Below are 17678 nucleotides of genomic sequence, written 5' to 3'. Positions count from 1 at the left end.
GGATGCCCTGTGATGCTTTTTTCTCCTACGAAGTTTGCTGCATTAGGCGGCCCCCTCCCTCCTCTGAAAAGGATCCCTCCCCTGACCTCCACCCCCTCTCTCATGGTTTTCTTTCACACTCCCTTAAATGTCAGTCTTCTCCGGGATTTGCTAAAAGCCTTCTTTCCCTACAGGTTTCATTCACTACCACGGCCACCTTTACATTTCCATGCAAATCACCTGCCTTCCAAAACCCCATACCCGCCTCTTTGCCACAAGGCACCACAGCCTAGTCACCTCCGTGAATGCCTGGGAAATTGCTCCCTTGAACCCCTGGGTGAGGGAGCCGGGGTATGAACACCCCGGCTCCCACATCCCCTAGCCTGGGAACCCCGGGCCTTGTCCTCCCAAGACCGCCTACACAATCCAGCTCCGAGCATCCCCTGTGGCCTCAATATCACACATTTTAGAGGCTGTCCTGCCTCCTCCACATCATTTCTCCCCCACCTAATATTCTTGACATTTCCCAGTCACTACGTTTGCTCATGCCTCCTGGAAAACCTCACACTCCAACATTTATTCAACCACCCTTTCCCCGAAGCAGCTGCACCTCCTGCACCTCCTGCTTACTCCATCTCGGGATATGATGTCACCTGTTATCTAAGTTTCTGTCCGTTCCTCTTCACGACCTCAGCGAAGACCTCAATTCCGCCACCAGCCTCTCGTCTTCCCAAGTCCAGTCCTGCCCTCCTCCACCCATCTCCCACACTTCCCTCAGGCTGTTTCTAGAATGCCAGCTCCTCCACTCATTTCCAGAGATTCAAATCTTCCAAAGCCTCCCTCTCGCTAAGGAGAAACCCCAAACTGTTCAGTGTTACATTTAAAAACCGAAATACGCGTCCGCACACCTCGAGCGCTGTCCTGGCCCATCCCACGCCTGAAACGCATCCCCAGCGGAGTACCTCTCCGGGGTTGTCACACCATCTGTCTGCTCCCCTGCCTTCCCAGCTGGGCTTATGCAGCAAGCCTCCACAAAACCTGTTCCTCCCTGTGCCCCAACCCCCTGGACATCGCCTGGTGCATCATGGGAACTGGATTCGTGCACCTGACTCAGCCAATGAAAGAATCAATAAACTTGAGTGTAACGAACACTTACATATGTTTTTATTCACTCAACACCTTGGCCCGTCTGAGTGTTTAGGGAGCTCTAACTTCAGAGCTTAATAGGAGGCAAAAACGCCCCTCGGCAGGTGCTGAGTGTGTGACGATCTTGCTTTCCCAGACTCCCTTGCAGCTGGCCCCGTGAGCGAGGCTCTCCCACCCGGACCCGGGGCAGCTGGGACACTGGGACCAAGGGTGGGGCTCAGGATGAGAAGGGCAGGGAAGGGGGCTCCTGCTGCCAAACCCTCATCTGCCTGTCCTTCCATTTCTGTGTGCCTCTTTGTTTCTCTCTTCTCTTTTTGTCTCTGTCTCTTTCTTACCTTTGTATTTAGCTCTTTATGTTAACTCTCTGTCATGGTTTCTCCCTTCCTTTTCTCTCTCTTAATTTCTCTGTCTCCCTCAGTCTCTGTCTCTGACAGTCGGTGCGTGCATGTATCTCTCTGTCCTTCTCTCTGGCAGGGCTGCCGTGGAAGTATCTGGAAGGCGGTGCTTAGGTACAGACTGTGCTCTGCGGTGGCAGCCACAGTGAAGGCCAGTTCCTGGTGTCTCATGCACAGCGGCCACAGCACAGGGCCCTCATTGACCGGTTGTGCAGCACAGTCTGGACAGTGTTCTGGAAGCTGAGCTGTAGGCTCGTTCTCCAGGACCCCCCATCGACGATCCTGTGACATACCCAATATCCTCTTAAGAAACTCCTCTCTTATTTAGGGGTGCCTGGGTGGCTCAGTGGGTTGAGCATCTGACTTCGGCTCAGGTCATGATCTCACAGTTTGTGACTTCGAGCCCCGCTTTGGGTTCTGTCTCCCACTCTCTCTCTCTCTGCCCTTCCCCTCTCCCTCAAAAATAAACAAACATTAAAAAAAGAAGAAACTCGTCTCTTCCTTAAACAGCCAAAGCTGATTGTGTTGCCCAGATAAGAACATTGACCAAGAGGAAAAGCTTTGACCATTAGGAAAGCTGCTTATAGAATTATGAAAACTCCTAATAAATAAAACATGTAAAAAAATCTTTACAATTGATGAGAACTCGAGAGAGCCTTCGATATTTGCTGACACAACACCCCCAGTGTGACAGCTGAAAGACTGGGTTTCCAATCCTCGCAGCTCAGGAAGACTCGGCCCAGTCTGGAAACCAGGCCTTCTGACCCCAAGCTGCCACACCACTTCCTCGGAAGCCGTGGGCGAGGACTTCCGGGCAACATATGTCCAGTTGGAAAAAGGAAAGGCTGGACTTGATAAGACGCTCCACATCGTCTGTCATCAGGGAAATGCCAATCAAAACAAGGACACCCCACTGCACACCTGTGAGAACGGCCAGAATCTGGAAGCACTGAGAACACCAAATGCTGGGGGCGACGTGGAGAAACACGCACTCTCGCTCACTGCCGGTGGGGATGCAAACTCTGCAGCCCCTTTGGAAGACAGTTTGGCAATTTCTCACACATTAAACATGCTCTTACCATGTGACCCGGCAACTGCACTCCTTGATATGCGCACAAAGGATTTGAGGACTTATCCCCACACGAAAACCTGACCCAGATGTTTACAGCAGTTTTGTGCCGAACTGCCAAAGCTTGGAAGCCATCAAGGTGTCCTCCAGTAAGTGAACGGATAAGGAAACCGTGGTTCATCCAGACAATGGGATATTATTCAGCGCCGAAAAGACATGCTCTATGAAGCCATGAGAAGACACGGAGGAACCTTAAATGCCTATCACAAGTGAAAGAGGCCAATCGGAAAAGACTACAGACTGTTTCCACCTCCGTGACATTCTGGAAAAGGCAAAACTATGGAGACAGTAAAGAGATCAGTGGTTGCCAGTGGGGAGAGGGGGGAGGGAGGGATGCATAGATGGGGCACAGAGGACATTTAGGGCAGAGAGACTGCTCTGCATGACACTGTTGTGGTGAATACATGTGTCCAAGCCCACAGAATGTATGACACCCACAGTGAACGTTAATGCTATGGACCTGAGGCGATAATGATTTGTAGATTTAAGCTCATCAATTGTAACATATGTTCCCTCTGGTGGAGGATGCTGATGGGGGGAGGTTGTGGGGAGCGGTCAGAGGGTATACGGGAAATCTCTGTGCCTTCTCCTAAATTTGGCTGTATACCTACATCTGCTCTAAAAAAAAATAAAGTCTTGATAAAAATATACTGTTTCAGTGATAGAAGAGGCCCATAGATTACAAAAGATTTGAGAGACACAAGGGGAGGGGAGGGGAGGGGAGGGGAGGGGAGGGGAGGGGAGGGGAGGGGAGGGAGAAGGAAGGGAGACTGACATTGGTTACTTAAGGAGAACGCTCACAGCAGAAGCAGAGAATGGAGAAAGCAGCCTTGGCCTGTGGGAAAGTCCACCCCTGTAGGCTAAATGAAAAGCAACCAGCTCAGCTTTGATCAGGGAAGAGGGTGATGTCTGGGGCCGTCTGACAGGGAACACAGCTCAGCTACATACACTCGCCCCGGCTGGTGGCTTAGTGTCCCCTGAGGCCGCTTGTTCGGGCCCTGGGAGCCGCTCCAGCGGGGCCGCTAGCCTGAGCTGCCTTCTCCGGGAACCCCATCAGCATTGTCCAGCCTCAAAACCAAACAGAGCTGGCCGGAGGAGCCAACCCCAGGTTTCCAGGCTGAAGGCTGAATCCGGTCGCAGCCAGATGGAGAAAAGCGGGTCCACGTGACTCGCAGCCTACTCGGGGCAAGTGGCACCAGGGGTTATTTATTAGAATTTCACTCTGTGGATTGCGACATCACCCTTCAGATCGCCCATGTGATTGTGCAACCCTCTGCCCTATAAATACAGACACTCCCGCCTCTGTAAGCCTCTGTCAGCTCGGCCTCTGAGGAACCTCCTTGGCCAGGCATCCGGGCCCAACCCGCCGGCCGCCATGAAGGCTCTCTGCTTCCTGCTGCTGGCGCTGTGCCTCCTCTCCCGCCTGGCCCCAGGTGAGCTTTGGGACACCCTCGCCCTGGGCCAGGAAGCAGGGGCTGACTTCGGAGGACAGCTGCCCTTGTGTCCCAGGGGATGGAGGGACGGAAAAGCATCCCCAAGGTTGAGCGGCCAGCTTGGGCAGGTGGCAACGGGCAGGCCTGTTGAGCCTGGGGCTAGGGGCCACCCCTGGGAGTGACAGACTCAGGTCTCCCCCAGTGACTGTGGCTTGGGGGCGGGGGGCTCTTTGCTGTCGGTGCTTGGCAGGGATGTGGGGCTGGCCTCGGGGAGCTGCAGCATCTCCCAGCCCCGTGTTTGCCTTGGACATCTAGGAAGTCTGCCGTGTGGAAGGGGACCACCCACTCCACCAGCAACATGGCTCCCTGCACTGAGGGGCCAGCTCCCTATCCAGCTGAGGGAGGGGCAGGCTGCCACCCCGGCTCACCCCGGTCACTGGGTAGGGCCTCCCAGATGTCATGGCCAGAAGATACCAGTTCCTCCGGGTCAAAACAGCAGTGCACCTGCTGTAAGAGGAGGCAGTGCAGCCAACTGGGGGACATGTTTTATCCTGGCCCCCCCACTCCCTCACTGAGTGGCTTTGAGCAACCCATGCATGCTGGGCCTCAGTTTCCCCATCTGCAAAATGAGTGGGCCACTGCAGGTGGCCCTTAGAGCACCAGAGCTCCGGAATTCTCTCAAAGATCAGATTGTGCTTCTCTGCAGGGCATCACATAGACGTGGCTTCTCCAAACGTGACTCAGTCCCCCATCTGAAAACTGGGTCCAAGATATTCTAAGGCAGACTTTGAGTGTTTCCAGCCGGGATCTATCGGAGGGGTGGGGAAATCAACCGAATGAGTTGCCACCACATTTTTTCAAAAGAACAGAAAATACTAGTGCACGCCACACAGCGCACATCCGTGCCGTTTCGCCGTCCTCTTACTCCCGCGGGTGTGTGAGTGTGTGTGTTTGTTCTCGGTGGCCGTGCAAAATCGCTTACTGTGGTTCAGTGCCAACTCAGAAAAGTTGGAAAGCCACTAGGTTAACCCGAAGAGTTATCAATCAGTCCGTCACCTCTAAATACGATTTAAGCATGTCATTCAAAGCACAGAATATAAAAGTGTTTCCAAGGATGTGCAGGGACGACCGGACCTAGCAGTTAGACAAATGGTGGCGAACAGGATTGAACACTTGGCGTCTGCAGGATTCACTCAGACTCTCCCCGGGGGATCTACCCCGTGCTGCCCTCCCGACGGCACGTAAATCCCGTCTGCACAGCCCTGCCAGGAAATGGATTCTCAGTATGGGGACGGGACTAAGTTTACTGTCTGAAGGTTGCTCAGTGGAGCTCCTGGAACGTGCTGCTCGGGTCCCAGCCTCACACAGTGACTCACCCTGAGCCCTCACGTGGGATCGGTTCACTCCCATTTCTGGGAAAGCCGGTAGGTTCATCTAGTCACACAGGGGGAAACCGAGGCCCACGTGCCCCGAGGCGAATGACAGTTGTGGAGTCACTGCAGGAAACCATGACTTGACAGTCTCTTTTAGCAGTTTTTAATCTCTATCAGAAAAAAAAAAAAAATCATTTCTTCCTCTTATCTTCTACAAATCTTACGTCTTATTCCTGGGAACACAGAATGATGTCAAAATGTCAAGGCAACTCGGGTCCCTGATCAGCTGGACAAGAACCCAGCCAAGGGGTACAGAAATCAGGGGAGTCTGAGGCTGTCTGCTCACCGATTCAGTGACTATTTAGTTAACAGCTACTGTGTGCCAGCATTGTCCCGGAAAACACAGCCCTCGATGTCATGGCCTTACATCGTAGAAGCAGAGCATGACAAGAAACCCAATTTTATAATTAATTGTCTCATTACCATTGTGTTGTGAAATGCCATTAAGTACAGGGTGGTAACAGAACACGTCACAGTGGGAGCTGACCTGGTCTTGAGGGGCCAGGCAGGCTTTCTTGAGGAAGCAGAGATGGGAAGGAAAGATGGAGGTCACTTTGGTGTTCACGGTATTTAAAAAAAAAAAAAAAATATATATATATATATATATATTTTTTAATATATATATATATTTTAATATATATATATATTTTTTAATATATATATATATATATAAATTCCTTCTAGACATTAAAAACCCAGGATGTGTTGCATAAAATTCAGATTTTTATCTTCTCTTAAAAACACACAAAAAATGAGGGGCGCCTGAGTGGCTCAGTCAGTTAAGCATCCGACTTCGACTCGGGTCATGGTCTCATGGTTCGTGAGTTCAAGCCCCGAGTGGGGTTCTGAGCTGACAGTGCAGAGCCTGCTTGGGATTCTCTCTCTCTCTGCCCTTCCCCACTCATGCTTGCTCTCTCTCTCTCTCTATAAATATGTATATAAATAAACTTTAAAAACACACACACAGAATGAGGCCACATTCCCACATAGCACCAGGGAGCTGCAGCCGTGGTGGCTGCTGTCCCAGATGGACACTTGTGTCCACATCACCACAGACCCTACTACTCCCTATCGCCTCCCCTCAGACCACTGCACCGACATCTAGCATCTGCCTGGCTGCGGTGCGTGTCCGGGTCCGCAGTCCTGAGGGAAATACACTGGTAAAAGGTGAAAGGGCAGGTGGGACTAAGGACAAGCTGGACAGAAAGGAAATCAGGTGGGAAGGCCCACAGAGGAAGAGAAACAGAAACCCCAAAGCTGTCTTTTAACTTAGTGCTTCGCCCAGGCCCCTGTGGGGAAGAAAGAATCATTATCCTCGTTTTGTGGATAAATGGCTTGGCCAGACTCACACAGGGCTGGTGACAGGCCGAGGGAGGACTACAACCCAGGCCATCGGCACTGCCCGCCCTCGGGGCCCAGGGTGTCAGCACAGAGAGGAGTCACAGGGACAAGAGGCTCTGGGGCCTCATTGAGTGAAGCCTTCCATGGCAGGAAACCACGTGGGTGTGGACGAGCCCCAGAGACTTCTAAGCCGAGACAGTGAAGGAATCAGAAATGGCTTCTTCAGAGGCTGTGTTCACAGCGTGGATGCTGGTCAGGGGACAGCCGCACAGACACAGAGGTGCAGACAGGACCTTCTCTCCTAGCTGCGCCTTTGTCCCAGGTGGTCAGCCCATTACTATAGCAACACTAACCAAGCCCCCTGACAGAGGCACGGGCCACTCCTCGATACCCCTCCTTCCTGTCCCTTTGAGACACGGCTGGCACTCCCGGAGGTCTGGGCCTCGGTTTTCACCATCTTTAAAATGATGGTTTAGGCAAAATGACTCCCAGCTCCCTCATTCCGTGACCCTCGGTCTCTGCCCTGCCTTGCCCACACCTGAGCATCGCACTCTGTGATCCCCACCCCAACCTGCTTGCCCGAATTCCTTCCACCTGTCTGACCTCTGGTGACAGCCACCAGGAATGTGCGTGCTATGGCCTCTGGGTCCTATCCGGAAAAACACGCTCCCCAGTGCCTCAGACATAAGGGCCCTGCGGCCTCCAAACCAGGCTTTGCAGAAGCCACCTGGTCAGTGCCGCACGGGAAACTGAGCTGTCCTCACAGAATGTCACACGTGGCTCTTCACAGCTGGAAAAAAGCAGTTCTACGAATATCATCTCACCACATGTCCCGGCCAGAAAATAGCAAGTATTTGACTTCAGTTGTGGCTCCAAACCCCATACTCTTTCCACAGGCTTCCCAAAGACCTCTGGATGCATCACCAGGCACAAGGATCGATATCTATTCAAAGTTTTTTTTTTTTTATTTTAACGTTTTATTTATTTTTGAGACACAGAGAGACAGAGCATGAGCAGGGGAGGGGCAGAGAGAGAGGGAGACACAGAATCTGAAACAGGCTCCAGGCTCTGAGCTGCCAGCACAGAGCCCGACGCGGGGCTCGAACTCACGAGCTGCGAGATCATGACCTGAGCCGAAGTCGGACGCTCAAGTGACTGAGCCACCCAGGCGCCCCACAAGGATCGATCTTAAGAATAATCTAGACAGAGGGCTCGTGGGTGGCTCAGTTGGTTGAGCATCCAACGCTTGATTTCAGCTCAGGTCATGATCCCAGAGTCTTGAGATCGAGCCCCATGCTGGGTTCTGTGCTGAACATGGAACTCGTGTAAGATTCTGTCTCTCTCTCTCTCCCCCTCCCCCCCGCCTCTCCCCCTCTCCCTCTCTCTCCCTCTGCCTCTCTCCCCTGCTCACATCGTCTCTGTCTAAAATGAAAAAAATAAAAAATTAAAAAAAAGAATAATCTAGACAGGAATTGAGTTCAAACTTCTCACGCACTTATAAGAGGCTTTGCTGATTTCCAAAGTGTGAGTTGGCGAGCAGGGAGGTCATGAGCTACTTGTCTGAAGAAGACAGTCTCTGGTCTGCAGTTACGCTCCAGTTCAGTCTGGAGTTTTGTTACTTGTTTTGCAGGAGTGGCTTGTGTATTTGATTTTGTCCCCAGATACCTTGCGAGTGAAGTCTGACCCTTTCTAGCCCCCACCGACGGCCTGAACAGCACCAGACTCCTACGCCGACAAGCAGCCTCTCTTTCAGTGCCCCGCCTGCTCGTGGGCAGGCCTCCCCCTGACACGACCCCCACCCGACCACCTTGTCCTGACCAGGGAAGGCCCAAAGCTGACTTGCTGAGGCCCAGAGGGCTCCCATCAGCCGATCTCCCAGTCTCGCTCACTCCCCACCACCGCGTCCCTGTACGCCTCCCCGTAGGCACGGAGCTCTGCCGTCGGTGTTGCGAAAATCCAGACTGCATTCTTTGGCTCCGTGTATCTGTACGTATGTTTGCTCCTCACGCAGCTGAAGCTGATCGGTCACGTAGGTGGTGTTCTGGCTCCTGACTTTCTGCAAGCCTGGCCTTTTCCTGCACATTCCGCAGTGCGGTGCCGGCCCGAGACGGGGGCGCGGATCCTGGCGCACGGCGAACGTGGGCCTCGTCTTTTCTGAAACGCTTATCATGTTGGCGATTTGCTCTCGCCTCCGCCTGGTGGTTCTTTAGCCCAAGAACTGTATAGTTATTTATTCAACAGTTTTGCCTTCCAACAGTGTTCCAAAGCCTCACCTGCGGCTCTAATTAACACAAAGGCAACCTTCGTGCCCTTGCTTCAGAGCAGAAGGGCACAGAGCGAGCTCTGTTCTCAGCAGCCTGACAGCCACACTCCCATGCTCGGATCCTCTCCCCTCTCTGTCTCCCATTCCCTGAAAGGCTTTTCGGGAAATGTTATTTTCGTGGCTCTTCTATGTAAGGTCTAAAGATCCCCTTCTGCATTTATCTCCTTTATGATCCATCCCGCCTGCTCTCCCTTGAACCATCAGCCTGTCACCTGCGCAGGTTATATTGCCTGTCGGCAGCGTGGAAAGTTGGGGTTCCTGCTTGATGCAGATTTATTTTCTGATGACCCTCAAACTTCAACCTCTCGGGTGCTCGCTGCCCCGACCGTTTCTTCCTCCCTCTTGTTTTCTTCCGTGCCTGACCCATGCGTGGGCACATATTTCCTAGTTAGTCTCCTGCCTGTTATTACCCCCTGACTAGTTGCCGTTGCGTTTAGGTGGGATTAGGGACAATCCAGCTGTAACTGGCTTAAACGTGTGCACATCTGAACGAGTCCCCATTTCTGCCTCAAGCACAGAAGCCGGCACAAACCCGCTTTCTCTCCTTCTCACCCCTCATTCTTACCTGGAAGGGGGTTGTCCCTCTTCCACATTCCTCTGGTTCCGGGCGCTCCGGCGGGCTCACGGGGTGTGCTGGGTTGCATTCCTCAGGCCGCTCCGTGAGGACCCAGGTGGGAATGAGCACCAAGTTCAGGGAAGAGTTGGTGCCCTTGGGGAAGGGGAGAAGAGCAGGCTGAGTTATCTGCGGAGCTCACGGGCAGGGAAGGGGACCAGCGCAGGGACAGGAGAGGGCACTGGCGGCTGCATGTGGAGCAGGACGTGAGCAGCTCTGGGAATATGCAGACACCTCTTCAGAAGCAGCTCTTCCTTTTTTCCCTGCCAAATAGGACATGCATCCAGAGAAGTGCAAAAGCATGAAGTACAACCTAATGAACTATTATACACAAGCAGCCTGTACCCAGGGTTTTAGTCAAGAAGTGGGACTTGGCCGGTGCCCAAGAAATACCCCTCCAGCCTTCCGGGTCACCCACCCTTTGCGCCTTCCCCCAACGGTTATCATTGCTTGACTTTTATGGCAATGACTTCCTTTATTTCTTACACTTTTACCTTGTCAACACTCGTGCTGAATAATACAGCTTGGGTGGTGCCTGCCTTTCAATTGGCGAGATGCCAAGAGATAGGGGACATTGTGTGTCATAGGATATGCACAGGGGCGCCCGGGGCGGTTCAGTTGGTTAAGCATCTGCCTCTTGATTTCGGCTCAGGTTATAATCTCATGGTCCGTGGGATCGAACCCCACGTTGGGCTCTGTGCTGAGAGCAAGGAGCCTGCTTGGAATTCTCCCTCTCCCTCTCTCTTTGCCTCTCCCCTGCTTGCACCCATGCACACACACTCTCTCTCTCTCTCTCTCTCTCAAAATAAATTAAAAAAGAAAAAGCATCTTCCAAAAAAACAGGATGTGCGCATATTCGATGTGATAGATGCCACACTGCTCTCCAGGGAATGCCAGTTCCCACTGCTCCGTATCCATGCCAACAATCATTTTTAAATTATAACAGTCTGCTGACTGTAGTCGAAGCTCGGAGTTTTAATTTGCATTTTCCCAATAAATAACAAGTTGACCACTTTTGTATACAGTTACAGCCATGTGGATATCTTTTGTGATATGTGAAACTATGTGTCTATGTTTCCTATAGATTACCTGTCCTTTCTTAGCGATTTGTAGCAGTTCTTTGTATATTCTGCATGGGAGCCCTTTGTCGGCTGTAAGCATTACAAATCTCTACTGCTCTCTTGTGCTTTGATTTGTCTCCTAATGGAAACTTTCCTTACATAGAAGTTTATATCATTATCACAATGTGGCTAAATGTGTCATATCTTGTCCTTTATGGTTAATGCTTTTCGTATCTTTTTTAAAAATTTTTACTTATTTTTGACAGAGAGAGAGAGACACAGCATGAGCAGGGGAGGGGCAGAGAGAGAGGGAGACAGAATCTAAAGCAGGCTCCAGGCTCTGAGCTGTCAGCACAGAGCCCGACGCGGGGCTCAAATCCACAGACTGCGAGATCATGACCTGAGCTGAAGTCAGACGCTCAACCGACTGAGCCACCCAGATGCCCCAACGCTTTTCGTATCTTAAGAAATCTTTCTTGGGGCTCCTGGGTGGCTCAGTCAGTTCAGCACCTGACTCTTGATTTCGGCTCAGGTCACGAACCCAGGGTCGTGGGATTGAGCCCTGCGTTGGCTCAGTGCTGAGTGTGGAGCCTCCTTGTGATTCTCTCTCTCTCCCTTTCTCTCTGCCCTTCCCCTGCTCATGCTCACTCTCTCTCAAAATAAAAAATTTAAAAAGGAAAAAAATAAGTCTTTCTTTACCCCCAAAACATGAAGAAAGTCTACAACATTGTTTTCTGAAGGCTCATTATTTTTCCTTTTTCATTTAGACTTCTAATCCATCTGTCAGTGGTTTTTATCTTTTTAATATTCTGATTTTTTTTTTTTTAGAGAGAGAGAGAGAGAGAGAGAGAGAGAAAGCATGCGTGTGCATGTGTGCACAAGTTGGGGGGGGGGGGGCAGAAGGAGGGAGAGAGAATCCCAAGCAGGCTCCACACCCGGCTCAGAGCCCACGGGGCTCCCTGTCTCACTACTGTGAGATCAGGACCTGAGCTGAAATCAAGAGTCAGATACTTAACCAAGTGAGCCACCCAAGTGCTCCCATCTGGCAATTGTTTTAATGTGTGAGTTAAGGGCAAAGTTGTGTGTTTTGTTTTTTGTTTTTTTCAGTATGAATATCCAATTGTCCTGGAACCACCTCTAAGGAGACCATGTCCCCGCACTGTTCTCCTGAGCCACTGTTGGTCTACGTCAATCCTCCGTATATGCATGGGTCCCTCTCTATGCCCTGCATTCTGTTCCATTTGTGTTTGTCCTTGTGTTACCACCACACAGTCTAATTACAGTGGGTCTATAATTAGTCTTGAAATCCAGTAAAGCAAGTCCTCCTACCTTCTCCAAGAGTGATTTGGCTATTCTTGGTCCCTCTGAATTTCCACATGAATTTGAGTAAGTTTGTCAAGTTTCACTGAAAGAATCTCTTGGGATTTTCATGATATTGAGTTAAATCTACTGATTAGGGGCACTTGGGTGGTTCAGTCGGTTAAACATCTGACTTCGGCTCAGTCTTGATCTCGCAGCTTGCGAGTTTCAGCCCTGCGTCGGGCTCTGTGCTGACAGCTCAGAGCCTAGAGCCTGCTTCAGATTCTATGTCTCCCTCTCTCTCTGTCCCTCCCCTGCTAGTGCTCTGTCTCTGTCTCTCAAAGTAGTAAATAAACATTTAAAAAAATCTGCAGATTAATTTGGGGGAATTAACCTGTGAAAAATAATCTTCCAGTGCTTAAACATAGAATTTCCACTTCTTCTGTTCTTCTTTAACTTATCAAAAAAATATTGCATTTTTTTAATATTATATTTTTTATATACAGAAGTACTGCATTTTCTTAGATTTACAACTACGCACCTGATATTTCAATATGGTGATTTATTTTAATTTCATTTAATTTGTTGGTTGCTAATACACAGAAGTAAAGTTGATTTTTTTTTTTGTATGTATTGATATCATATAAAGCAAACTAGTTACACTTGTTAATTCCTTTTGGACTATCTACCTATAATCAGAATGCCTGCAAATGGTGACAATTTTATTTTTTTCCCAACCTTTATACCATTTGTTTTTGTTTTCTCTTCTGTTAGTCCCCTGGCGAGTACCTCAAGTACAACAACATTCAATGCAACTGACGACAGTGACTATGCTGGCCTTGTTGGCCATCTCACATGAAAAGTTTTCAATGTTTGACCGTTAAGAGTACTGCTTGTTGTAGACTTCTGTAGATACTCTTAATGAGATTCGGGAAGTTCCCCACAGGGTTATCTGTTAAAAATTTTTATCATAAATCAATGTTGAATTTTTCCAACGCTTTCTGCATCTGTTGGGGTGATTATATGATTTTCTCCTTTAATTGTTAATAGGCATTGACTGATCTTCAAATGTTAAATGAAAGCTTGAATTTGTGAAATAAACTGAGCCTGGTTTTATCCTGTTTGCTGATACTTTACAGAGGATCTTTGCCTCTCTACTGATCAGGGAGATTGAACCATAGTTTTCCTTTCCTTTCCCTGAATTTCTGACCTTTATAGACTGTGGCATTAAGATCACGTTGACATCACATCAGGAATGGCAAATGTTCTCTTTTGTGATTCTGAAAAACAGTGCGTCATGTAGATGTTATTCTTATTTGTTGTTTGGTAGAATTTGCTAATGAAGCCATAGCTATCATTCATAGCTTTGATAGCTATGAAACTATTCATATTTTCTAATTCCCATTTATTTCAGTAAGTTATATTTTTCTCAGAACCTTTCTATCTCAAGAAAAAAAGACTTTTCTATTTCAACTCAATTTTCAAGTTTGTTCAAACTAGTATTCCATTTTTCTATATGAACAGAAAAATATTTCTGATTTTTCTATTTCAACTAAATATTCAAGTTGTAAGGGTCATACTACTTTTAGTTTTTTATGTTAATAGAATATGTTGTCCTGGCTTTCCTTCCTGTCTGCTCCCAATCTTGACAAGGTAATTCTTTCCTGTTAGCTCTAAAATTTGAAAACCAATGGTCCAGTAATGCTCATTCTTTACTGAACATTACATTCACCTAAGGCATTATTTCTTCTTTTCATGCCAGTACATAAACTCCATCCCGGGACAATTAAGTCAATATTTTTAAGTATATCTCAGCTGATTTCATGGGTATGCAGCATGGAGAACCACTGGTTTATGCTACAATTTCTCAACCGTAGTGCTATCGACATTTTGGGCCTGAAAATTCTCTGTCACGAGGGCTGCTCTGTGCATTGCACGTATCTGGCAGCAGTTCTGGCCTCCACCCACTAGATACCTAAACATCCGCCCTGCATCCCCCACAGGTGTGACAACCAGCAATGTCCCCAAACATTGCCAAATATCCAGTCACCAGACAACCATGATTCCAGATCAGATGAGGCAGCTGTAACAGGGATATGGATTAAATAAGAGGACAATTTCAACCGGTATGAAAACTATCTTTCCAATAAGCAGAGACACATGACATCAGAATGGACTGTTCCCCAGAGTCATGATGGCCTGTTGTGTTAGGTCGAGTGGTGGCTGTAATAAAATAGCACAGTGTGGGCTCCTTTAAGAGAGGTAATGAATTCCCTCACAGCTCTGGAGGCTAGAAGTTCAAGTTCAAGGTGTCAGCAGGTTTGGTGAAACCTCTCTCCTTGGCTCACAGATGGCCGCCTACTCTTGTGTCCTCACAAGGCCTTTTCTCTTTGAGTATATATCCCTTTATATATCCAAACGTCCTCTTCCTACAAGGACACCTGCCATATTGGATTAGAACTACTTTTATGACCTCATCTAACATTAATTACCTGTCCAAAGGCCCTACCTCCAAATACAGTCACATTCTGAGGCACTGGGTGGTTAGGACATCAACATACTCATTCTGGTGGCGGGGATACAATTCAATTCACAACACCTATCAACGAAGGCATGCAAAACAATGGCCTGATAGTCACTTATCCGGGATATCTTAGGGCAGCTTTGTTCTCTATTAGATAGAATATGAGACTAGTCTAGAGACCTTGTGATTACGAGATTCTGGGATACTGGGAAGAAGGCAGAATAGATTCCAACTGGGCAAAACAGGGAAAGCATTATAGCACAGCTGTACTTCCAATGCTAAGGTGAGCCAACCCGCTACCCCAGGCCCAGGGAGGAGAGAAGGCAGCCATCCGGGCTCTGCACATGGGCACCTGCCATGGAAGGACCACAGACTTGGTGACAGGAAAGACGGTGGAGCAGGGAATCGGTTCGGAGAGAATGGTATAACTAGGCAGCATGGGAATGGGGGCACATACAGGAATGCTCATGGGGTTAGAAGTGAGTTTCAGCGTTCCTGAAACATGAGGCGTGTATTTGGGCAACAGTATGACGTGGTAGAATACTTTATGTGGGGACTAACTTGAATCCCTTGCACACCTCAAAGCTCTCAAGGAAACCCTACTCAGAACCCTACTGCTCATCATCAGCTGGCACAGACCTCAGACGGAGGACGCTCTGCAGGCGTCTTATTTCCTGGGCAGCCCCGGAGACACACGGAGTGCAAAGTTCTTGGAAGAGAGAACCCGTGGAAGTGCTTTGCAAAGAGTTGCTTTACCTAATGTTCTGAAGTCACTGTGGCCACAAGCCATGAGTCTCAAGTGTTTTTCTCTCCCTTCTTACAGGTGCTGCCTTTCTCACGGGTCTCGGCCAGCGGTCTGACCACTACATATGTGCCAGGAAAGGAGGAACCTGTAACTTTTCTCCATGCCCACTTTTTACCAGGATCGATGGCACCTGCTATGGTGGAAAGGCCAAGTGCTGCATGCGCTGACTCTGGCCTGGGAGCGATGGACAAAGCGTGTGGAAGTCAAGTGAAGTCTTTGTAACCGCTGTTTTAATAAAAGACTTTTTTTTTTTTTTTTAAAGCATCCCTCCTTCAGACCAAAATGAATCTTGTGTCTCCTTCTGGAAGAGGTTGAGAAAGTAAGGGGGTTAGGAGAGCGGAGCTGGGCCAGGCCACGGAGCCTGCCCAGTACAAGGATGGGAGATGCTGACCACAGCATTTTATCACCAAACCAACAGGCGGGCAATGAGACCCAGGACACATGAGGAGGAAATGCTGCAGAGGAAAGCTTCCCTGATCCTAGAAGCAACTCAACGTCATCCCAAACTCAACGTCTTAGCAGCCTGGTCAGGGGAACGGCCCATGTGCAGAGCCCGGATGGCTGCCTTCTCTCCTCCCTGGGCCCGGGGCAGCGGATTGGTTCACCTTAGCACTGGAGACCCTCTGTCATGAGGACAAAGCTCCTCCCGTAACTTCCACTCTCGTGCCCAGACTCCCGCTCCACAACCACACCACCTGGCCACACACTGCCACCAAGAGCATCTCTTACGGCCACAACGTCTCATCTCACTCCCTCGGCCTGTAGACACCTGTTGGTGAGGGAGATGGGTCGCTCTCCCTTTTTCCCAATAAATTTTTTACCACTCTTGACAACGCACGTGGTGCTGTGGTCTCCTTATCTGACGACAATCTCATTCTCCACGTCAATACGTTATAAGCACAAATGAAAATCAAACTTTGTAAAAACATTATGAAACCAGCGGCAGGTTTCGGCAGAACAGCCCTTGTTTGTGAGGGAAAGGCGGAGGGAGGGGAGGCTCACCGGTGTTGTGGACATTAGCCTCCTCTGGGCCTTCTCTGTGACACACAAGCAATACATGGTCAAGGACCCCAGGACATCTGGGCCTCTCCCTTTCATGAAAAGCTAATAATCCAGAGGCGTTCCATTTTGAAAAGAAACCTCAGGCCTGCTGTCAGCTTCCCTCTTCCAGATACGGAAGCCCCCTTCCCGCCCCCCCCCCCCCAGCAGCATTTCTCTGGGTGTTAAATCAAAGATGGATTCCCGGAGGAGCCTTCCCACTTAGGGCAGCCGATGTTTGGGTTTCCCAAGACCCAGGTCCTCAGGAGGAAAAAAAAGCCCACATGCTGGGTTTACCTCACATTCTTTGGTTTACAAGGTTGTGGTAATTTTGCCTGCCCTGCCAAGAGCTCTTCAAGTGACCAAAAGCACATGCTTGGGGATCCCCAGCCACAGACAGGGAGGGGACGGTCCTGGGCAAGAGGATGCCACCGTCCCCAGAAACCAGAAAAACTAACAGGATTCCTGCAGCCCATCCATCCCTAAGACATGTGGTCCCAGGGCTTCCATAACTATGTGGGTAGCAGTCCTGACTACACATTTAAAAAATATATTCATTTATTTATTTTGAGAGCACGAGTAGGGGAGGGCAGAGACAGAGGAAGAGACAGAGAATCCCAAGCAGGCTCCATTCGGTTAGCACAGAGCCTGCTGCGGGGCTCGAACTCACGAACCATGAGATCATGACCTGAGCTGAAAGCAGAAGTCAGATGCTTAACCCACTGAGCCACCCGGGCGCCCCATGACTGCACATTTTAAGAGACTGATGCTGACGACATTCTCATCTGCTCTCTGCACCCCTCCACTCCGCGCTTCCCCCCTCCATCCAAAGGTCCTCTGAGCACATGCACTCACCTGCCCCCGTGTGCCCAGGACATTTGCAGGCTTGGAGCTTACAGAGCGGCCAGAACCCTCTAGACCCGGCGCTCCTGCGATGAGGCCCTTGCTGCTTCTAACTCCCCTACCTTAGCGGGACCACAAAAGCTTCCCGCCTCTCCCTCCGTCTCCCCCCACAAATGATGCACACTCCTCGCCCTTCTCACCACTACACCCACCGGTGCAGCACCCCCCTCTGATAAGACTCAAATGCAAACAATATCGGCTGAGCCATCCTTGAAGGAAGATGGTTCTAGAGTTAAGGGGCTGTGTACAGTTGTCT

General features: G+C 49.7%; 1 protein-coding gene across 1 annotated transcript; it reads left to right on the top strand.

The window, feature by feature from the left end:
* The first annotated feature begins 3941 nt into the window (after positions 1 to 3941).
* Positions 3942 to 16312, top strand: DEFB1 (defensin beta 1). The gene is made up of 2 exons (XM_019439170.2): positions 3942 to 4082; positions 15500 to 16312. The coding sequence occupies exons 1-2, from the start codon at positions 4025 to 4027 to the stop codon at positions 15646 to 15648; spliced, it is 207 nt and encodes a 68-aa protein (XP_019294715.1). The 5' UTR covers positions 3942 to 4024; the 3' UTR covers positions 15649 to 16312.
* The last annotated feature ends 1366 nt before the right edge of the window (positions 16313 to 17678 follow it).

This window comes from Panthera pardus, unplaced genomic scaffold, assembly GCF_024362965.1.
Source record: "Panthera pardus isolate Hobbes unplaced genomic scaffold, ASM2436296v1 HiC_scaffold_13, whole genome shotgun sequence".
Taxonomy (NCBI): Eukaryota; Metazoa; Chordata; class Mammalia; order Carnivora; family Felidae; genus Panthera; species Panthera pardus.
The sequence above is the reverse complement of the archived record's forward strand: the minus strand, read 5'-3'. Positions and strand labels throughout refer to the sequence as shown.